Source organism: Zonotrichia albicollis, chromosome 1, assembly GCF_047830755.1.
Source record: "Zonotrichia albicollis isolate bZonAlb1 chromosome 1, bZonAlb1.hap1, whole genome shotgun sequence".
In the NCBI taxonomy this organism is placed as follows: domain Eukaryota; kingdom Metazoa; phylum Chordata; class Aves; order Passeriformes; family Passerellidae; genus Zonotrichia; species Zonotrichia albicollis.
This window is the reverse complement of record NC_133819.1, coordinates 47,740,715-47,764,753: the sequence shown is the minus strand read 5'-3', so window position 1 is coordinate 47,764,753 and position 24,039 is coordinate 47,740,715. Positions and strand designations below refer to the sequence as shown.

Here is a 24,039-nt window from a genome sequence, read left to right as displayed (position 1 = left end):
ATGTTCTTCCTTTCCAGCAGATGATTCATGCTGGCTACAAATGAGGAGCCCTGCTGTCTCTAGAACTACTTAGAAACTTATTAAATGGTTGGAATTTCCTGAAAAAAATTTTGATCAGAAAGGATCTGCCCCAGCCCTCCACCTCCTACAAACAGATGCATATAAACATCTCTTAGGCAGGTGCCAAGAGTACAGTGCTGGAGTCTTTTGGTGGTGCTCAGCAACAGGATGAGGAGCAATGGCTATAAGATAAAATTCAAGAAGTTTCACCTCAAGATGAGGAGGAACTCCTTTACACTAAGGGTGGCAGAGCACTGAACAGGCTGCCCAGGGAGGGTGTAGAGCCTTCCTCTCTGGAGACATTCCAACCCCACCTGGATGTGTGCCTGTGTCACCTGCTTGAGGTGACCCTGCCTTGCACGGGGGTTGGACCAGATGATCTCCAGAAGTTGCTTTCAACCCTAAAAACTCTGTGATTCTGTGAGTCTGTGATCTTACCAGGCAGAAGAGGTTGCACAGACAGGTAGCATGATGCAGGGATCACTTCCAGGCTCAGGTGGGCATTTTCACCTTAAAAATTGCATTCTGGCAGCACCAATGACACTGGCAATGCCTCTCATATGCCTTGCTCCTTTCTGTGGCACACGTGGTGCTCCTGAGGCTTGGAGTCTGCTATGAAAGTGTTTTACAACGTCTTTGGTGCCATCAGCCAGGCTCTTCTGACTTTCTTGCCTGTAACTTGCAGGGCATTAGTTAGTGGCTCCCATCATTGCAGTCCTCCAGGTGGCCTTTCTGGTGAGACAGAATTTTAAAAAGGGCCAGACTAGATGGTCATGGATGACTAAGCCAATGGTTCTTCTCATTTATATCCAATTCACCTCAGCCCGATACCCTAATTATTTTGTTCTGCTCTTTTTACATTAATGGGAGTGGTATTTCATGTGCTTCCTTTCCCCAATTCCCTTGTAGATTTTTTTATAATCTCTCACTGTGTTCATCATTCGTTTTTCTCTCCACATATCCCCTTTCCACTTACACTACAGACACCTGCAGGATATAAAAAGAGGTGAGCCTGTGTCACGGCAAAAGACTGCAGAAAATTAAGAAGTGAATTTAAAAAGGGAAAAATTACCAGCAAGAGAAGAATCTCAGCATATCTTCTCTAAATCATCACACTGACACTACAGTGTAAAGGTTCACTTTTATTGCCTCATTTGGTGTAATAGTTTCCCAGAATGGGAGGATTTAAAAAGCTACCCTCAGTGTCAATAAAGCAAACAGCTGAACAGCCTGACCTAACCCCACCTGGGGACACCTAAACCTTCCTCTGAAAATGATGCTTCACAGGCCCACATGTGTGCAAGGAAAGGATGCTGATCTGGTGGGGGAGATATGCAGCCAAGAGCTAGAGCCCAGGGATGGCAAGCCAAGCCAGGCACCAAGAACAATGTTCCTGTCCAGCTCCCCAGCACTGTGTCAGACTCAGCACAAAGGGACATTCCCCCACTGCTCTTATCAGGACATGCATCTTCACCATGGAGAAAGGCTTCCCCAGCCTCCGTGCTAACAGGATTTCTGCCTTCCCTTTCTTAAAAAATCCCATTATCCTCTGGAGGTGATGGACCTTTTTCTCACAACTGGAAGCAAACCCAACCTTGATTTCTCAACCAAAACTAAAAAAAACCTTCAGCAGTCTGAGAATATTTAGAAAGCAACAGAGAGAGAGAGGCAGGAAAGATCCAGGAGTAGATTCCAGGCCACTGAACAGTGTAAGGGCAACTGTTCTGCTTCGTCTCCTTATTTCTCTCAAATGTTTTCATCACAGATTTCATCCTGTATCACAAAAGCTTCCATGAAGACTCAATTTACCCATAAAAACTCCTTTCTAAAATACCCATTCATTTTCTTGATATTTTGATTTGTGACTGTGCTAATGCTTTCCACTGAGCTTCTTATAACTACCTATGCTTGTGGAGGTAATACATACCCAAGAACAGCTTATTGCTTTTTTGTAAACACATTTTAATTTCTAGAGGTCCCACTAGCTTATTTATGCTGAAACCACAGCCACAGTCCAGGGAGCCTTGTGACAGAATGGCTTTAACAGAGGGTGTTCAGCTCTAACTGAAAGAAGGGCTGTTAAACAGGAAAAAAACCCAACTTTTGGTAGTTATGTTCCAAGCCATAGTTTCTGAGGTTTTTGTGGGGCTCTTACCCTGCTGAAAAGAGCTTCTCAATAGAAGGGCAGGATCTTTGAATGGATCAGCAACCCCCAGGAGAGAAGCAGCAGATAGATACATTCATTTTCAGCTTGGAAGAACTGGATTATTTAAAACACAAAGGATTCCTTGATATATGCGATTGGCAACACTGTGAGGGACAATAACAAAGGCACCACTATTAAAATGCAAAGTGTACTATTGCTACCTTAGGGGTTTATATCTCAGATCTCTTCCCCCATACCAATCCAGCAGGGATTTAATGATGTTCTGTCCACAAGTTTCCCCTCAGGAGCTGCAGGGAGGGCAGGATTTACTCCTCAAAGCAAGCTTCAGGAGCACAAAGCAGAAAAGAGAAGAGAGAGATCAGGGAAGCATTGAGATGAGAATAGGAGGAGGATAATATAACAGGAGAAGGAACGAAAAAAGAGGAGAGTGTGAAAATACTGAAAAATAAGAGCAAGTATGACCTGCAGGATCTGCTTCTCTGAAGTTTATGTTTCTGTACCTTGCTATGAGGTGAGCTTCCTGCAATCACAGACCTAGTCTCATCTTGACCAAAGCCTAAAGGAGCCTGGTTTGGCTCCTTGTTTGCTATCCCTCTTATACTGCAGGTGATGGAGTTTGATTTGTGTGCTGGAGATGGTTGGGATGAATATGCAGAGCCTTTAAAGACCTGCTAATAAGTTTAATGCACAAAAGCTTTACTAAATGGGAATGCTTTTCTCATTCAAAATATAAATTAAATGTTAGAGATGCTCACAGATGTTTAGGTGTGGCCAGCTCCTTTGCTCAAGGAGGAAAGATTTTCATCCAACTCTTTGGATGAATTGCTAAATTTGAACTCATCTTGGGAGGAGTGCAGCTGGCCTAATACTACTTAGAAAAAGTCTGACACTTGTGGGGAGAGCACTGCAGGAACCCAAACACTGGTGTCTACAGCTCTTTGAGGTGCTTTATGGTATCTTTCCCACCTCCAGCTGCCTATCCAGAAGTGCACAATCTCTCATGCATCTTGTGATGTATCTGCCAGCCCTGCTGCAGGTGTCTTGGAAACTCTGGGATGTCAAAAATGGCACTTGGTGCCTATGTTTAGGACCTGAATCAGTCCCAATGTGGTATAGCTGTGAGACACTTACTCTCTCAGAAGAGTGAGAACAGTTCCCTTTGCAATTTATAGGGAAAGTTAAAATAGATTGACTGTTGACAAGTCAGGTTGGCTGGTTTACAGGAGACTACTATGTTCAACAGATGGGAAGAAGCTGCCAGATCTGGATTAAAAGCCAGATCCAAATAACCCTGCACTTAAAAGTATTTGATTTTCTACAGGCTGAAGTGTGCAATTCAGGTAAGAAAGCAGCAGGTCCCTCAATATAGCTTTACTTCTTGGTGCCAACACCTCAAAAGGTTACAGAGAGGAATTGTTGCTCCATTTTTACTTTTAGGGCTTCTACATTCTTGGAAATATGCAATGTAATTTGGTTTTGCAATCAGGGGTTTTTTTTGTCACTATAACAATGTTGTACTATTTCTCTTGTTCCCTCTATGTGTGATCAGGTGGTTCTTCAGGAAACCTCCTCTCTTTAATAAAAAGGTGCGTGCCTAATGGGATTCAAGAGCTAACTTGAGGTACAGGAGCACTGATGGAGTTCTACCTCTTTGACAGAAACAAGCAAAGCACTGTGAGGATTATTTTATCCATGAATGTTCTAAGAAGCACAGCTTCCCTTGACCAGTGTGCTCTGAAGTGCTGGCTCTTTCTTCTCTAGTATAAACATTCATAAACAGAAGAAACCTGGGTTTAAGAGTGAATATCATCATCTCCAGGGCCTTGAACTTGGCTCTGTTAAGCCAGTAGAGCATTTCCAGTGATTTTAGGGGAGCAACTAAGCCTTTCCATAAATCTGTGTTGGGTCCCCTTAACTATGTGTAGCAATGTAGATAGACATGGGCAGGCCCACTGTTACTTCCATATGGATATAACTGAGTAGCTACTGAGTAGTGAGAGGCTGAAACTCTCCTTTTCAGATGAATTTGGGTGGGTTGTGGGTCAGCTGGGTTTGATTTAGTTTGCTTGACTCTGATATAGTTTGTGTCCTAAAGGATTTATTTTTCTCTCATCCTGACAAAGAAGTAATGAATTCTTGCCCTCTAGCACTGAGATTCAAACCACATCCTGATTTGATCTTTAGTTCAATTCTACACATAGATTTAGTTGTCAGCCAAACCTAGTCTTCCTCTCCCATCTCTGATTAAAAAATTCCCATCTTGATTCATGCCTTTGCCCCAAAGTGAAACTATTTGATTTGGCTTCTGAATAACACAAAGAAAATGGAAAGCCAGCAGGAAAAACAGTGAAAAAGACAAGTCCATGAGCAGTGAAAGGGAGAAGTGAATATAACTGCATTGAAGTCACTTTACTAAAACATAAAATTAGAGTAAAAAAAACCAACCACACAAAAAAACCCAAAACAAAACAAAAAAGCCTCTCACAAACATAGGAGCACAGTCATTTGGGTATTGGCCATATACAAGTGGGATACTTCTAAACATGATCTCACACAAGCATGGTGTGTGATTCAGACACTCAGAGTGCATTTCCCCAATAACATAGTTCCATATTTATCTTTTAGCTTGGCCAGAAACCAGCTGTTGGACAACCCAGCCATAGTTATCTATGCTACAATTGGGAATGATGTCTGCAATGGGTAAGGTGTAAACCAAATGAACACTTATAGTAGCATAAATTTGACTTGAGTACAGCTGACTGTCTGGACATTTGTGTCTCACTGATTTGTGCTTGTCCATTATGGCCTTTTTCTTTGTTATTGTTCCTTCTTTCTTAATTTTCTGCTGAAAATACTTGTTGTTTCCTTACCTGTGTTTTTCACAGGCACCTACCAGTCCTGATTTGGAGCTTGCATTTCTTTGTTTCTTTTATAAGCCAGTCATAAAATGACTAATGGTATGTCTGAGGTAATTATTTCTAACTTAGCAGAGGAAATGAATAATAACAACAGGAGGAGGGGGAAGTGTTTAAAAGCATGTATATCCATCTTACCCATTGTGCCACCTCCTCGCAGGAGGGAGAGCATGCCTGGTTCATCATTTCTGAGGAATAACAACACAGTCCCCTATCGAGGTCCATTTTCACCCTGCCTCTGCTTCCTGCACTCTGTGTTGTGCTCCCCTGATGAGGTGTTTTGTCTTTCTGGCTTTATTCACATCATAAACTCTGCAGGAGCATGAACTGAAGCTTTCAAAACTAATAGTTCTGGTTATTACCCATTAGCAGTGCTCACACGGACACCAAGAGGTCACTGGCTGGATGCTTCCCTTTCTCCTGGTAGTGGGAAGGCAAAAAGCACCTTGCAACCAGGCCAGGGCACAGCACATCCATGCTGCAGTTTTGGTTTTGCAGGAGGCCTGGTGCGTTGCTAGTGCAACATTATTTTCACCATGGTCAATCTTCAGCTTTTCTTGTGCGCGGGAGAAATCAATCTTTCTTACACAGAGACTTTCAAAACACTCCCTTTAACAAATGCTGCACACTCAGCTAAGTTTCCTGCCAAAGGTTTTGAAAGTTCTCACCTGCAGATTGTATAACAAAGTGGGAGCTATATGCAGGCTGTCAGATGTGGCCATGAAAATGGCCAAGGTTTGGTGTCCTAAAACTGCTTAACAGGCAGTTCATGGGTTGAAGGTTTGTTTGACAGGTGTTGTGTTCCAAATGAGGATGTCCAAAGCCAGGCAGGACTTTCCACAGCCCTGCAGAACCTGGGAGCCCTCAGCTGTGGCAGAAGTGGGGCCACAGGGGCACCTTTTGTGTCCTTTCCTGGCATGACCCTCACCCAGCCACATGCAGGCAGCACACAGAAATCACCTCCCATGAAACCTTCACCCTCTGGTGCTCATGCTCTCTCTGCACCCCTGCCCAGAACTGCCAAACCTGCCCTCAGCACCCTGCTCCTGTCAGGGAAAAGATGCACAAATCCTCAAAAGCAGTGCTATCATGCTCTGAGAGGAAAAAGCAGTCACAGGCTCCCTGGTACTTGCTGATAAGACTGTCCTGGGGACCAGTTTACTGGGAAGTTTATGGAGAGATCATTGCATCCATTGCCAGGATGATAAAGCCCCTACTCCCTCCAACACAAAAAATAAAAATTCCACCTTTGCCGAAGGCCATGGCTCCTGCCATGGATACTTTCAAGGTGTCTTCTCACAGGCTTGGCCCAGGCTCTGTTGTGCACATATTTAAATTCTGCTGTGTCACTGCCTTTGCTAAAAGCACCTCTTTTCCTTTTTTTTATTCCTCATTCTGCAGGCTATTCCTTTTGCTTACCCTGTCTCTAATACTGCTTTCTGCTCATCTGAAGTAAAAAGAAATTTTCCAGAAATTTAAACCGTTTTGACCTTGCCTCACCCATTTGTATATTCCAAAACCTTCCAGAGCAGTATTTAATGCTTGCTTGAAACTCTGATTTTTTTTTTATCCCAGCATTCACTATCTGGCAGAGACACTTTTGTCTGCTCAAATTCTCACTGCTGTTTTCTGTCTGTTTTCTTCCAAAACATTCACAGCATCAAAAGAGGCTATCAGGCTGTGGTGATCCCTGTGACTCCTGCAAGGAAAGGTGCCACAGCTTCTGTAGCATCGTGCTGTTTCCATTGAATGGGATGGACAGCAGAGAGAGATTTGTTTCAGTGTCCTATTACTGTGTAGTTGCCCTGGCTCTGATGTACCTACAGAGGTTACAGAGGATGCAGAGCATCTGATGGACTTGACTTCAAACCTAGGGCTTGGCAAATAAAAATCTCTTCAAGGACAGCTCTAAACTGCAGTCATACAGCCTTCCTGGCCTTATCCTGTATTTTGGCTTCAAAAGAGGGCTGTGTGCTGAGCATACTGGAGACACAGCTCTTCCCAAAGCACTGTTAAAATGCAGGTATTTCATCCCATGCGAAGAGCGGGGCCATGAGTAATGGGGATGTTGGTAGAGGGAAAGGATAATGAAATTGGCAGCCTGTGTTACACATCCCCTGTAGTCTCCACACCGTGGTGTCCAAACAGGGGGGTGAGAAAAATAAAGACAGATGGCAATGGTATCTCTCAGCCCACTGAGGTGTGAATAGGGGATACAGAGACCTAGCAGAAAAAAAAAAATCAGACAAGAAAATAATGAGCACCAGAAGTCTCAAATGCTGCACAGTTAATGCAAATATTGGTTGCATTTTGGGTATGGCACCATTTCTCCAGCCTCTCCTTCACACATCTGCACTTACGGCATCTGCAAAACATCAAAGCAGGGTGAGCAGCAACCCGCCGTGAAAGGAGCTTGTACAAGTGACACCAGTGCCAGCAAGAGCATTGTGCCCCTTTATTGTACATCTGTCAGCACCAAAGTGCTGCTGCACCCTCCTGCCCTAAAAATCGTGTGTGAACAGGCAGCACCTCTAGCCCTCATGCCCTGGGCATACCAGCCCTGTGCAGCAAGCCCAGGGGAATGAGGTGAGGGTACCACAACAGGCCCTGGGGCTCCACCAGGCACCTTGGAGTCCTTATGGCAGACCCAAAATTGAACATGCCTACAAGGTTGCTTTCTTCTCATTCGGATTTAATTTTATACCCTGGCACAGAAAAGAAATGTGAAGACATATCTGCATGACTTCAACACTGCATGACAAGGGAAAGTGGAATTATGAATGTCATATTAATTTTGGCTTGTGCTGACATGTTTACTTGTGGTAGAGGCCTTACATCAGACCAGTATTTTGAAATCAAGTGCTGCAACACCTGTAGGCGAAATGAAGTAATTTCAGAGCAAATCCACAGTCTTATCTCAAAAGTAGCTTGATTTGGTGGCTGTCACAAGCATAAACCTGAATCCTAATGCTGTTTTTTAGTTCTCCCTGCTAGAAAGTCTCAAACACTTCAGCAGCACATACTGCATTAAGATAAATTTCTGGGCCCAGGAAACTCACCCAATTATTATTTTGTATGCAAAATGCAGCTCAGTGAAGAATCCCAAATCTTTCTAAGGGAACATGGTTCTCCCACACAGGATTCAGCATCCATTTCCCCCCTCTGAATCTAAACATTTTGAATGCCTCAAGACAGAGCAACAGTGCTTTGGAAAGCTGCTGCTTCTGTGGTGTTCACTGACAAGGAATCTGACCCAATTCAGCTTGCTCAGCACTGCAAGCATCAAGTTTGCCCTTCTCTTACCCCTGGGAAGCCAAGAAAGAGATGAACGGACTATCCTAAGGAAAGGACCTGGATGGAGCCTTCTGGCTGCTGGTTGCTTTTCTACAAGCAAAGAGCACAAGTAAGAGGACAAAACGTGGGAACCACTAAAACAATGAGGGTGGTCATTAGTGCAACCCTCTTGTTTGGAAGGACATCCCCTGTCTTTGTTGACCTCACTTTCTGAACACCTTGTTCAGCTGGGCCACACCACCAAGACAGAATGAAAACCTTCCCAAGGTGGATGGATTCTTCTCAGTTTTGTGTTGCTGAAATGGCTCGTGAAGTATTAAAGACTCTTTTTGCCCAGCCCCACGACCGAAGAAGAAGTTAGGATTCCTCAGCTCTGATTCTCAAGGTTGTTTATTTTCTCTTATCTAATAAATTCTTTTTCTTACCTGTTGAGGTCTGTCTGTCAGGTCAGTTCATGGCACACTGACTGTCCAGTGTGCAGTGTTAGTTTTTTATACAAAAAACTACGTGTACTTTATTTACAATAATTTTCCAATACCTATCACCTATGTTAGACATTGTGTCTCTACTCTAAACCAATCCAAAAGTGCCACCATCACAGCAGAAGATGGAGGACAAGAAGGAGAAGAAAGACAAGACACACCCAGATTCCTCCATCTTGCCTCTTGAACTCCCATTCTAAATCCCCAAAATTCTACTTTTTCACCTTGTGATAAATTCACTATCATTCTACTCAAACAGTTGTGGCTTGTAAATCTTCACACAAAGTTGGTAATTATCTCCATGGGTTAAAATTGAAGGCACAGGTGTGTTTGACTCCGTGCCAAGGTCTCTGGGCCTCCTGTCAGGGTCTCGAGTCCTCCAGAGCAGCCAGAGGAATGTCCTGTGTTCCAACAGATCCTCTCTTGAGGGGATGGGACAGCCTTCTCAGGGCTGTGTCCCCCCTTGCTGTCAGCTATGGACGCATGCACCACGAGAGCACAGCAATAGCTCTCGGGTGGGAGAGTGCGTGATCGCTTTTTCTGTAATAAAGTGGTTGCTATAATAACATAACTAGAGCAGTGTTCTCCAGGCAGCCTGGGGTGGTTCTGCTTGTTTGTTTTTCTTATATAAATTGAAATGTATTTCAACTTCAGGATTTAATTTCCCCTCACACTCCTGCAGCATTTACAGCTAAATAAAAGAGGGAAAGGATAAGCCTGAGGTGAGGAATCTGCATTGAAGAGGTTCACGCCTGACAATGAGTCACAAAATGTGGGCATTCAGTCCATGTGGAACACTGACACAACTCCTGTACCCCAATGGACTATTTTAGTTTTAGGTATCACCTCTCTCCAGGCTCACACATTTTCCAGACCCTTCTCCTGCTCTCCTGGAGAGCTGTAGTAAGAGGTGTATGACATGTGAGAGACAAAGCCTTAGATATTCCTACCTTGCATAATCAAAGAGCATGTTGAAGGTAAGGTATGTACAGGAACCCATGGGGAAAGAAGTCCTACAATCACCCAGCTGTGATGAGGGATTGGTTTTGCATTACTTCTTTGCTTGCTTTCTCTCTTCTTCTACTTCTTCCTCACTTATTGAACAATAATTGCTTTGGTTTGGTTTTTTACCTTGACCCCCAAGTGTTCTTGCTTTTACTCTCTCTGTGATTACTCTCTGATGCTTAGCTGCCCACTGAGGTTAACCCACAACTGGAGTCCACTCTATGAAAAAGGGATTGATTTGTCTGTTTTTAGCAGAAAGATGGGGTATGCTGAGGGAGGGAAGTTTTTATATCACATCTGATTTTGGCAATGACAAGTGAGAGACATCACAGCATTTTCCTAATGTTTTATTCAGCTGACTTAATGTGGAAGAGCAGCAGACAGAGGAATTGACTCTGTCTCAGGTGCCCTTTTGTAGACACAGTATTCCTGACACAATGTCCTGTTGGCATCCTCTCTCTCCTTCAGGGAACGTGACACGCTGGCCCACATGACCACACCCAAAGAAATGCTCTCCAACGTGGTGCAAGCTCTGCGGTACCTGGACTCCCGTCTTCCAAACGGCAGCCACGTGATTCTAACAGGCCTGGTGGATGGTCGCTTCCTCTGGGATAACCTGCACGACAGATACCATCCTCTAGGTAAATTTGGGGTGTTGTGGGTTCCTCTCTTCACCTCCCCATTCATGTTGGCTTCTCTCCCTGAAAAATCTATGAATCCATTGATGACTTCAAGAAAAACTGACAGAGTGGAGGAGATCTGACAAATATGAGGCAGATATTGGCTGTGCTGCAGAAGTAGGAATAGCAGCTCTCACATTCCCAGTGTAGGACAGGCTGGACCCCTATTCTGACTGTTTCCCTCACAAGTCATATCCACCCAGCTCCAAACCAGGCTCAACACATTGTTGTGGTGGTGTAAACAAGCTGTTCTACCGCAGTCTTGGCACAAAATTGTGGCCAGCCCGCCTGCATTTCTTCCTGATTGTTGTTACAGGTGGAGATGGGCATTTGGTTTACACTCACTGACTGGTGGATGTTGTATTAAAACTGGATGTGGACCAAGGCAAAAGATTAAGTCAGAGGGTTCCAAAAGACTTTTTTTATATTAGAGAAATAAATTTTCTGCCAGCCCTGGGTGCCTAGCACTACCTCCTACACTAGCTATATGTGATGATTGAAACCTCATACTGTGTGCAGGCATGTTTTGGGACATTCCCTCAGAGTGTAAAGTGCTTTGGGGCATTTTTTTTCAGAGATTTGGAGTCTACCTTTGGGATCCTGTCATCTCAGAGTGTGAATGGCACAGTACCTTTGACCATTAACAGAGCACTCACTCCTTGGCTTTCTAGACAAAAAGCATGTACTCACTTGTATTGGAGTAAAAGAATCTTTTTTGAATCTGACTGGCAGGAAGTTGTTGTCATAATAGTTCTCACCAGCAAAAAGAGAGAAGCTAAATCACATCATTAAAATGGTAGATTACAACTTCAGATGATTTTGGCAACCACTGGGTAGCACAGCTTGCAGCTGTGTTGTGGTTTCCCCAAGGTTCCCTAGTAATTACCAATGGGTTCACATCTTTCGCATTTCTATTTCTATATTTTTCTCTCCTAACCACTATACTAGTACCAATTTTAAAAAACTGAGGAAAAAAAGAGGAAAATCTTACCCCTTTCAAGGCAGGGGAAACCTGTCATAATTCATTTCTAGTCACATAAAACCATTTCTTCCCTTGAGTGCATGTTTATCACAGCGACAGTTCCTCTGACTAGGTATCTAATTATCACAGACAACACGTAGCCAAATCAGGAGTGATTAACTATAGGATCAGTTGGAAAATTTTCAGAGGGGCTGAATTGCCTTGGAGGGACCCAATTAATCCTAAGCAACACGTTTTGCAGCAAGGGATCCCTTCTGGCACATCCTCCAACAGGCTGTGAGCAGTTTTCCCCATTTGGCTGCCACTCAGCCATGACCAGACATCAGTTTGTCTTTCTGCCAAATCTCTGGTCCCCACAACAGCCCATCCCAGGGCCTGATGCTTCAAGCTACAGGAATCTGGAACATCCAAATAGCCAGAAGTGCTCCTAGATCTTTGAACTCCCCATCTGTTGCTTTCTGGGCAGCTGGAACTGCTGCTGGGTGATGGGCAGCTGTGTGAAAGGCCGGAAACACATCTGTATCAGGGAGCCACTGCAAAGCAACCTGAGAAGCCCATTTCACTTGGGGGAGGTTATACTTTGCAGTTCCTAAAAACAACAATAAGAAATTCCTATTTCAGTCCTGCAAAAGTATCAAAGCCTGATGGGATGATCAGTGTACTACAAACAATAATACAACTAATACAAAAAAATGTGGCCATTTAATTCTCATCTTAGTTGTAGTTACCAAAGAAGCAAAAAGATTGAGAAAATGGATCATTTTCTCAGAAAGCCAGGCTATTGCATAGCACAGTGAATTTTATGGAATGTTAGCTGGGTGCTTGACTTGGTGCTCAAATTTCCTCACCTACACAAGCATATACACTTCCCTCCATGACAGCAAAATTGTTTCTCCCTTTTAAGGCTAACCTCTGCAAAGTAAATGCAAAACTCAGAGTGTACACCGGCAACCTTCAGCTTTGCAAACCCTGCATTTCTTTGGTGGGTGAGAGACAGGTTAATGGGAAAATATCAGCCATGCACTTTGGAGGCTGGCACGGGCTGTGGTGACTAACCGCACACGTGAGACAAATCACCCATGCGAGGCAGCAGAGGGATGCAGCAAAAGCAGGTGTGGGGCTCTGCGCACTGCAGGGACACAGGCACCTTAGCAGGAAGGATGCCTTGATGCTGCCACCTCTACTGCACCCCAGCTCTGGGGGTCAGGGGTGTGGTGAGGCTCTGGGGGTGCCTCTCCCCACCCAGGGATGTAAGGCACAGGAATGCACAGGTGTGCAGAATGAAATCACATTTGTCCATCAGGCACACCATGTTTGGCTCTCTGTGCTTTGCAGGACAACTGAACAAGGATGTCACCTACAGTCAAGTCTACTCTTTCCTCGACTGCCTCCAGGTAAGGTCTGCAGCTGCAGCTTAGGATCCCCCCTTTCATCCTGTTCTGCTGCTAAAGCCCCTCTCCTCATGCCTGCCCAGGTGAGCCCCTGCAGCGGCTGGCTGACCCCCAACGAGACCCTCAGGAATCTGACCTCGGAGGTAAGTCTCAGTAGGCTGCAAGGGCATCACCCCAGTGCTCAGACACTCTGCCCTGGGCCTGAGGAGAGAAGCCCAATTGCCCCAAAGGCAAGATGTCACCACAGGTTTTTTCCTTCCAGAGGTGAGGAGAAGTTGTGGAAACTTATTCACACTTATTCACACTGTGGAAAAAATCCACACTTACTCTTTCAAATGCCTTTCAGTCTCTGGGAGGCAGCATGCTCAAGTTAAGGGATTTTTAAAGGTACTGCTGTTACAACCTCTCAGACACCCAAATTTATGCTCAAGGGATGTGATCTCCCTGAGACAGGACTGTTTAGGTTCATGTTCTTTAAGAAGAAAATGGGCCTGATAAGAAAGGAAAGGCTTTTGAATCATGTGAGCTGTTGGTATGACAAGCCAGCTGCATAGATTTTTCTGGCTGTAGGATCAGGTCCTGACAGCAAGAGCCTTACCCTGTTTTCATTTGGGATTTGTGCTAATCTTCCTCAGACACATTTCTGTGGACTTAATCACCAGATGGTGTGACCAGGGAGCATCCAGGCTCAGTGCAGGAATGGGAATGGACAGAACAGAGATGTCTTAAAACTCACCCTAAAAATCTGGCTGCAGAAGTGAATGATACATAAAAACAGCCACTTATTTTCTTATGGGACAAGCTGATTTTTAATCCCAGCAATCTCCTGTAAAAGGAGCCAGTAACCAAATGTTATCAAAGGTGTCGTCTCTGTGTATGGTTGTATTAATGTTTGCATTCACTAAACAACAAAATATGACCTTAATTTCACCAAAGCTTACATTTGTATTTCATTTTATGCCCTGTCCCCCTTGAATTCGGAGGAGGTCATTAAGCACATTCCTAAACCTTTGCAGGGCTGCAGTTTATATATTCATACCCACAATACAGAACATGGAGTACATGTAACTTCTGTCCCTGAACAATGCATATGTCTGCAGGGTATGAATTAATCATTCTGAGCCCCTGTCTGAAACTAATTGTCTATGTTATTATCCAAACTGCACAATTTAAATATTTAGGAGATCCTGATCTCTGTTATGGCTGCAGAAATTACACTGGATGTATCAGGCAGACGCTCAATGGTGGTAATTTACTCTTCTGAAAGTAAGGGTGGAATTTGGTCTGCATAGATAAGCATTATCACCTCCAACTTAGTAGTGGCAAGGATAATAGGAAAAGAGGGCATTTCTTTTGTAGAAAAGTTTTGCATTTCTTTAAGAAAGAGCTCCAAAAGCAAGAAATTTAGAATATTTATATAAGTGTAGGGGCACTACTAAAAGCAGACTCCAGTGAAATAAGCATAGGCTGTAACAAACTTACAAAATCAGCTGAGGCCTCAGTGCAGTCTGTGAGGAGGAACTGGGTACCCCAAAGGCTGGTGGTGCTTATACAAGTCCATGTTCTGATGAAGAGCCTCATTTCACCTTTGGTCCCCCAGAAACAAGGGCAACATTAGCTTTCAAATTCCTGCCTGCACATCAGTGACAAAAGCTGAATCCATGCAAAGCAACATGAATAGCAATGAACAGTCATTAAATCGTTTGATTTTTGCAGAGAGCGTTACAACTTTCCAATGTCCTGAAAGAAATAGCAAGATCTGAGAAATTTGCCAACTTTGATATTTTCTACATGGATTTCCCACTGAGACAAAGTAAGTTGTTTTTTACCCTGTCTTTCTCACAAAGCTTTTACTCAAGTTCTGCCTGCTGATATGCTCCTCATATTTTGGCTCAGTACCACGAGAAGGGCAATACAGTCAGCCAGCCTAGGTGACCCTGCTGTCAGGGCTGTGGCCAAGGAGCCAGCTTCTCCTGGTTGAGGTAATCTTTCCTGAGGTAAGATCCCACCACTGCCTTGGGAACCACAGCCTCCCCGCTGGTCCCAGCTGGAGTCACCCACCACCCCAGTGATGCACAGCACAGTGGCCATTTTTTCTGGGGTAGCAAAGTGACAAGGACAAGAGATGTGCCTCTGCTGAGAAGGCCTCCTGCTTGTCCACTGCAGCTTCTCAGGCTGCTGAAGAAAAAACCAGAAATCTCAAACCATATTGGTCTGTAAGGTTCAGTTTTATTTCTGAAAATTGCTTTTAAAGCAGGTTATCTAGGCTGGGGATGTATACCTGCAGCGGTCAGAGTGGTCTTCATTCTTCATGAGATGTAGTTTGCCTCATCCCTGACCGGGCTTCATGCTGCCTCCTGTGGACTGAGCAGTGCCTTGGGAAGGAGAACTTTTATCAGCCATTTCCCTGCCTCAACAACACAGCCACCCTCTCACTGTTCCCAAGAGTAGAAGCACCTCTCCCAGGATTAACTGGCATATTTCCTATGTTTCTTTAAACACCTACATACTACTGTAACTTTTGACTGGAAGAGCTTACAAAACTTGTCCTTCTGTGATCTATAGTGACATTAGTTAAGTGCATTACCTAAATCTTTTTCTTCTGAAACGGACACTTAAAAATAAATTAAAACATGTCATTATGCATGAGCATGAACAGACAGTGTCCCTGTGGGGCTGGGGACCAACACCTGTCCCTGAATTCCTGAATCAGTTCTGCTTATCTTTCAAGACACACAGGGGTCCAGCTTCAGGCAGCACCCAGCATCAGCTCAGATTCATCACAAGGAGAAACTCACTCCTTCTTTTTAAAAATGAGGATCAGCACGAGATGAAGGATTGAGTTGGGCAACAAATTACAAGCAGACAGACAGTGAAGGGAAAGTAGGAAAACAGCTTTTTATTTCTATTTCCAGCCTGGATCTCCCATGTTACAACAACTTGTCTCTCCCTCTCCCAGTGTGCACTGCTGTGAAGAGTCTGGCCCCATCCTCATTTTCTCCCCACAGGCTCTTCCCTGGAATGGACCATCCCTGTTCCTCAACCTCCATTCATGGGACAGGAGCTCCAGCCCTCCCCACATTGGGGCCTCTCCCAGATAGCCTGAATGCTTACATTCAAAAAAGAGTATATAATAATCAGGAAAAAAGCTTGATCTGCATTTCCTTGCTTTTATGTTCACATAGAGAGGTAGTTCCATGTAGTCCTTATTGAAAAATTTTGTCTGGGGAATATATTTTAAATCCCAGCACTCAAACATCTAAATCCAAAGCCACAAAGGGACAGAAGCACCCTGTCTATGCTTTAAAGTGTATTTCTCTAATGCTTCTCCCCATTAGTGCTTAGCTGTCCTTGAAAGCACGAAGCCACCACAGCACCTAAGATTATTTAAAAAAAAAAATCCTTTTGCAGCCAAATCCCATCAAAATTCACAAACTTATTTTATCCTACATGACCCAATTCAGGAAGCTGGTTCTGGGTCTCATGAAGACCATATGGAGGAGGAGGAGGTAAAGAAGTGAGGATGGGAGAGGCAGAATTTCTGTCCAAAAGATTTTGTCAGAGAGGTGGGCTCCACTGTCAAGTTCATTCACATAGCACAGAGTTTCAAGGGTGTCCAAGTCTCCTGGTGGCTTTTGCCTCAGCTACTTAATATTTAACAAGTCATTAGGATTTGGAATGAACTACCTGCTGGGTAGGCAAATTACTTTAATAAGTTAAATTACTAACTTTAGTTAATTTATTTGCTTTCACAAAAGGAAACATCTTAATATAATTTGCTGTTCTTGATTACATTGCGTTAAATAAATGAAGTAAACAAAATCACACATGCATATACAAACATCAGCTTTGAAAGACACTTTGCAAAATTTCCTGCAGCCCTGGAGCCAAGGATTCGAGCTTGCCATCAGGAAAGCTGTCAGATCACGAGTGTGCTCAAAAGCCAGCTAAGGCTGCTGACCTACTTTTCTGGTCTCTTTCTGAAGGAAGCAGCAAATCCTCCCCTAAACTCTCCAGACATCAAATATTTAGCAGTGGTTACACACTGGGTACATAGATTTCAGGCTGGCCTGGGCATATATAGAGAACAGAACAGCGCCCAGTTTTCTCAGAGTAAAATTTGAGTACATTAGCATTTCTTCCAGATTTAGGTGGATACTCAAACTCACCTATTGACCTTGACTAAAGAAATTAGTGGTTCCTTTATGAAGCAGTGCAATAAAGAGGGGGGATAGGGGGTGCTTGTCACACCTTTTCCTTGATGTGGATGGGAGCAAGCTCTAGTCCAGTCCAGCCAAGGCAGCAGGCATCTCTGAGACAAGCTCTGGGCATACTCAGCTGGTGGATATTTGCTTGACTGCTGTAGGATTTTTGGAATTCAGGTATAACAGTATAAATCGACCTATCTTGATACATATCTTACTTCCTCCTCTGCTGTTTCTGGCACTGGAACAGTAGTCTCTTTACAGATGAGCTACAAATATACTAAAACACAGTGCACAGCCTTGTACTCCATGTACAATATCACATATAAGGGGTTGGGTAAGTTCACTGTGCATCTGTATGTGCACTGTGTGATGAATATGTTATGCCCAACATACCGCAAATTTGAAACAAACCTACAAGCCCCATGTCTTCAAACAGGTTACTTTGGGCAGTGCCTGAAGCATCACAAGCGGGTTTCTACAGTCAAAGCAGGAATATCACCTTTCTGTGAATTAGAGTTAGCATGGGGACCCAGACATCACTTTTTGACACAATAGTCAGGGTCCAAAAACCAGCAGTGAGCCCAGATCAAACTGTAGTGCTTGAATGGAGAACATTTTCCTCCTGACAGGATGCTTGCATAATGCTATTAAGAATTCTTAATCTGTCATTATGAAAGGAATTATTGAATTTACAGTCTGTTAATGCCATATCCACTAGTCCCATGTTTGATCACTCCACAGCCCTTTTGAAGAGAGAAAGCTTTTTACTTCTCTAATGGCTCCAGGGCTTACAGCACAGCATCATTTGCATTGAATGTCACGCTTATGTAATTCAAAAGGTTATTTTGTTGGAGTTGAAAAAGACCACTTGGAAGATAAGTAACCAAAAATGACAGCCTGTTCATGCAGATTTCAGCCCATGTGAATATTCTGTTACCATCTCTTTCTCTAAAAAGTGCTGTTTTCTTCATCTCTACTTTTTCTTTTGCACTGCTGAAGATGCAACTAACATGGGAAACGCAAAAGTGTTAAATCAGTACTAAATAATTTACAGCTTTACTTGCTACAGCATCCATCTTAGTTGGGAGGGAAAGTGAATTGTTTTACAATCATTTATGTTCAAAGCACTTCCTTGCATAAATATCGCAGAGGAAAAAAATAACAATAAAGGCTTAAATACTGCCCCAAGGAGAGGGGATTGTACACACTATAGACTCTGACAACTCTATGTGAATTATAATCTTCACGCAGAGCTGTCATGTGCCCAAAAACGCCAGGGATGCTTTGAGGAGGAGGGGGGTATGTCTCTGGGTGGTGTCTCCATGCTCAGGGGTGATAAATCCCTCTGCTTGTGCCCTCTGCAGCGGCCGAGGAGTGGCGCAAGATGGGAGGCGAGCCCTGGCAGCTGATCGAGCCAGTGGACGGCTTCCACCCCAGCCAGGTAAAAACCCGGCCCCAGAGGATGGGTGGGAGCAGGTGGGATGTGGGATCATGTGGGGTTCCAGTGCCTAATGCTGCCCCAGGCATCCAGCTGGCATGCCACAGGGATGCAGATTTAGGGAATCTGTCTATTTTAAAGGAGAGAGAGACTATTCCCCAAAGAGTGATTTAGGTTGGAAGGGCCTCTAAGATCATGGAGGCCAGCCATGAACCTAACACTGCCTGGTCCACCAGAAAACCCTATCCCAAAGCAGCACATGTTGAATACCTCCAGGGATAGTAGTGCATCCACTTCCCTTGGGAGCCTGTTCAAATGCTTGGCAACCCTCTCCTGAAATCATTTTTCCTGATATCCAATCTAACACTCCTCTCCAGTGCAGTTTGAGGCCATTTTCTTATATCCTATTAATTGTTTCATGGGAGAGGAAACCAACCCCTGCCTCATCACAACATCTTTTTAGGTTGTAGAGAGCACTAAGATCTCCCCCCAGCCTCCTTTTCTCCAGGCTAAAAAACTTCTGTTCTCTCAGCTACTCCTCAATAAGTCTTGTTCTCCAAACCCTTGCCCAGCTCTGCTGCTCTTCTCTGGACAAGCTCCAGCTCCTCAATGTCTTTCTTGTTGAGAGGGGCCCACAACTGACTGCTGGATTTGAGGTGCAGCCTCACAAGTGCTGAATACAGGAGGACAATCACTGCCCTGGTCCTGCTGGCCACACCATTGCTGATGCAAGCCAGGGTGCCTTCTTTGGGCAATCTAAATGACACCTGTAGCCCCAGAGCCAATATATCTGATATTTCTGATGGCTGCACTCTGCTCTGAGTCCTGCAAGGAGTTTTCCTCTTTCCCTCACTAACCAGTATCGTGGCCAAACAGGTCTTAATGCACAAAAACTGGTCCTTGCCACTTAGGCTGGCCAGCTGCCTGCCCAAACACCCGTGGGAGTTCTGCAGGATCAGGATCAGGACAGTAAAGCAGCACTGCAGAAACCAGACAGGCCCCCACCAGTCCTGCTGCTGCCCTGCAGCCTCTGAGCCTGAAGGTTTGCCTGTCACAGTCTGGAACAAAGATTCTTTTTGAAGTTATACTTTTAAATTGCTTCTGCTCAGCATCTACATCTTATTACTTTTTCACTTGCTTGCTTGGCCTCCGAGGAAGGGTTGAAGGAGAAGGTTTACAGTCTGTTTATTACAGAAATAAACAAAGGGGAAGGAGAAGCAGCTGCTCCACTGTAAGTCCTTGCTTGGGTTTGATAAACTAGTGTGAGGCTGCCTGGTTCCCACCATGCTCGCTTCAAATTAGTTTTTTTCCTACAAAAACACATGGAGAGAGCATGTTCTGCAGTCAGCTGCAAACAAAGCCAGTTGGTTTTCTATACACTACCTGAAAGTGTCACACACCTGTGCAGAGCAAAGCAGCAGTCAGTCTCCTTTGCAAGCAAACCCCACCACACTGCCCAGCCACTGGCAGTGCTATTTGGTAGCTCTCCCTGCTCAGAATCATGGGGGGATTTTATGGGCCAGTTTTATGTGGTGGAATAACGCCCTGCATGTGTTGACTCCAACAACCCCATCTCCATATGACCCAATGTGATGCTGCTTTCCACACTGGGAAAGAGCAGTCAGTGGAGAAGCACTTCCACGGGAGTAAGGTGCAAGCACTGATGGATTCCAGCACTTCAGCAGCTTCTCCATTGACTGTTCTGTCAATTAAGCTAGGGGAGACCTGCAGGGGAAAGTCCAAAGGGAAAATAGATGCTTTAGTTGCTATCTTTTACACTCATGGTAGTCACTCAGGGCCATACAGTGCCTTGCTTAGCCTTGCCAAATTACAAGATCCTCCTGTTCAACGAGGGACTCTTACCTAGCAGAAATTCCTGCCTGTCTACTTTACAAGTACCAGGAGACAGCTGCATAAAAGTATGAGCTCACAGCCTGGGGATGTGGAGAAAGTGTGCCTTGATTTTTTGCTGCAGGCCTTTTGCAAGGAAGCAATTAGAGAAAACCTGGTAAATGAAATGAGAGTAAAAATAGTGATGAAACAAACCCCATTCCCAACCCTGCCATCTGGGGAAACTGCAATACAAAGTCTGGAGTGCAGTGGAAACTTTTGCATTATTTTCTTTGCATTATTTTCCTGTCTTTGCCTGGCCTGAGATTTCTTATAACCCCCAGCACCAGGCCACAATGGTAATATCACAGATTTTCATCCAGCCTCCTGCCCACATGTTGTATCCCACCAGCAGCAGCAAGGTAGCACAGAGTTGAAGGCAGCAACTATTTTACAGGATCCTTCCTAAGCCACAAAAAAATTACAAAAGGACATTGAAGGGCAGCTGCAAACCTGCTTGCAGCCCCCAGAGTGCTGAGCCACAGGATGCAGTCAAGCACTGCCATATTTCACTCCCTCTGGACCTGGCATCCTGCAGTGGTTATGATCTCTCCCTCCTGCTGCTTGCATGACGTTAATGCTTTTATAGGTACATTTTCCCTTACAGTCAAGGTGCCAGCTGTAGATATGCCTCACTTCAAGTGAGTTATTGTCCTCTTAGGTTTTATTAATTAGCCTTATCCAAACATCCACCATTGTAAATCCATTTTTCTTTTCCTGTTAGAGAAGTCTGTTATCAACAACATACCACTGTTTGGACTGAGATGTAGCACTCTGCCCCAAGAGTAACTCTCTTAATAAATAGAGGAGGAAGTGTGAGCAGAGACTGCTGTTTCAGAGTATACTTAAGGAAGATGATAAACAATTCACTCACTCCTCATACAAGTTTTATTTAAAGTTTTACTTTCTCCTGACACAAATGCCTCTGGCCAGGTGTGGTTTTGTAGCACACAGAGCTGCCTAGCGGGAGAGCATTGATTCCATGCAGCTTGTCAAGTGAACAGAAGCTCTTGCTTCCATCCCTGCAGCTATTCCCCACACCTCACAGGCAGCCTGATAAATACAACAGATAAGATACCGAGCCAGCACATTTCTGCTGAATTTTCCCTCTGTAGATATCGAAGCACCTGACAAATATTTTCCAATTTTTAGATTGAGAAGCACTCCAAGGAAAGCAAAACCACATTAGCTCTTGCCTTCAATGCAAAGAAATTTTGAAGTTTGGGATGAAGGAACCTCTCTCTGTGCCCCTTTCAACCTAAGGTTGAGCTGGCAAGTTGTGATCACTAGGTGATCCCTTAATCACTGTGGTACAGCAATGGACAGGATAAGGTGGTGTCTGTTGTCAGCCTCTGAATTTCATCTGCTGTTTATCCACTGTATCTTTAATTAAAAAAAAAAAAAGTTGTCTGCTGGTATGCAGAAGCAGGTGTTAGCACATATATCCAGGAGTCCAGATGTCCAAACATGCTGGAGGGATGTGGGAGGGAATTGAACCTTTGTAACTAAAGCTTGCATACCTTGCAAGGAGAAGAAAATAAAAAAAAAAGGCCACACTTGCCCTGTCCCATAAGAGCTATTGCAGTTTTTCATGCATTGGAGAAAGGCAAGGTTAGGCACTCAGGCAGGAAAAAGTAGCCCCCATGGTCCCCACTCCAGGCAATGTTTCATATGAAAATATCATGAAAGATGGGATAAACACCAAGTATTGATTTGTTGAGCTGGGCCCAGAACCACATTCTCTTCCTGTAAATTTCTTGTGGGAAAAGGGTTTTCCTGCATGTTTTAAGTTGCAAAACAGGAGGGAGCCAACAAAACACTCATAATTGGCATAACTGCATTTCAGTGAAGTTTCAAAGCTAAAATTTGCATCCATAAATTTTTTTCCAAAATATGCAGCTCATGATGGACGTGGAGGAAATTTGCACTACTTACTTTTAGCACCTAAAAGCAAATTGATTCACTCCGTCCTCCCGAGTTCCCTCAAGTATTTTTGAGACACCATTCCCCAAAGTTCAGCTTGGTTGTCCTTGGAAAAAAATCTGACTTTCCCTTCCCAGTGACTGTAGAGGGAGCCCAGGGATTTTCTTCAGCATCTCCTCCTTACTACAAAATTTCACTGCAAATCCTTGTGAATGCCAGATGGCTTCAAGGACACCACTTCCCTCTAGAACAGTCGATTGCTTTGTTTGGATGACAGGGCCATGCATTTCAACAGGATCCTGCATAAACGGCTCCATTTCTTGCTTTTATGATGTTTCCAGGGAGAATGCAAAAGCCCTGAGCATCACAAAATGGAACCAGAGACGCTTGGAAGATTCTTAATGTTTATGTACAGGCAGGAAAGCACAGCTTGAGTGTGATTAGCTTCTCCCTTTTTCTTCCTTAAGTCATAGCAAAGCACGTTCCAGCCAGAAATAAAGTGGAAAAGCTGAAGTGATGCATATCAGATGAGTTGGGTATTTACACTTGGCTGAGAATCATGCCTATCACCTGTTTGGTGCAGAAGGGGAAAGCAGATAGCCAGAAGCTGCTGAAAAACCACAGCTGCCTCCCAGTTGCAGTCACCCAGAGCTCTGTGAGGAATGGGTTATACTTCCTTTAAAAACTTGCTTAGGGGCTGTCATCTTCACAACAACAAAAAAAAATAATTGCAAAGCTTATAAAAATTATACCACGTCTTAAAGTACAAGAACTCTGGAATTTAAAAAAGACCTGCAAGAAAGCAATTTCCAGAGTTACAAACCCTTCTCTGTCTGCTAAACTACTCATCCGGAATTAATTATTGAAATCATCCGGATGTCAAGAAATTATGTGTGCACAGAACCTAATTCAATTTAGGGCAGTCTAAGCACACATACTTTAAATTAGAGTCAGCATTAGTCTGAAGACTGTAGAGGATACCTCCAGTGGTACCTTTGGAAAGGATGTAGGGGTTTTTAAACCACACACCAAATCAATTAACCAACCCCATCTTTCCTGCTAAAAACACACATGGAAGGCTTAGGGAGGTTTGTGAAGGAGGTTTGGAGACCACCATGCCAGAATGGACCACTCTGACAGGGACAGGTCTCAGTCCCCTGGCTGCCATAGGGTGTCCCAGAATAACATTTGGTCACAATAGAAACTGCAACCAGGAGAATACTCTCTAATGAACAAACCTCCACTATCCCTCTTCCCCGCCCCAATTCCTTCATTAGCTTAACAAGACTTTGAGAGACCAGAGTCTAAGAGCCTCCCCCCCACAAATGTTACTCTGTGTACATGAGCCCTTAAGCAAAAGAAAGATATTTGTCTTCCAGCCCATCATTAGAGCTTCTTTTAAAGCACAGGATTAAAAAAGTAGCACATAAAAATTCCCCACAGTCTCCAGTATCTTCCTAAACTCCAAAACAACAGTACTCAAATAGTTTGATTTCAAAAACCCACCTTGGCCCTTAAAAAGAGAAGGCTTTGTTAGCCGTATTTAAACCTCATAATTGCAATCAATATCAGTGTGTTGAAAAGTTTCGGTTGAAAATAAAGTT

At 44.1% G+C, this 24,039-nt stretch overlaps 1 protein-coding gene across 2 annotated transcripts in view; it reads left to right on the top strand.

The window, feature by feature from the left end:
* The window catches only part of AOAH (acyloxyacyl hydrolase), a 77,696-nt gene that overhangs the window by 48,199 nt on the left and 5,458 nt on the right, over positions 1–24,039 (top strand). For both annotated transcript variants that reach the window (XM_026792700.2, XM_074540446.1), the window contains exons 15-21: positions 3,777–3,813; positions 4,853–4,927; positions 10,392–10,564; positions 12,921–12,979; positions 13,060–13,119; positions 14,693–14,789; positions 18,549–18,625. In XM_026792700.2, coding sequence (XP_026648501.2) covers positions 3,777–3,813; positions 4,853–4,927; positions 10,392–10,564; positions 12,921–12,979; positions 13,060–13,119; positions 14,693–14,789; positions 18,549–18,625 — 578 coding nt within the window. The remainder of the gene's footprint in view (positions 1–3,776; positions 3,814–4,852; positions 4,928–10,391; positions 10,565–12,920; positions 12,980–13,059; positions 13,120–14,692; positions 14,790–18,548; positions 18,626–24,039) is intronic.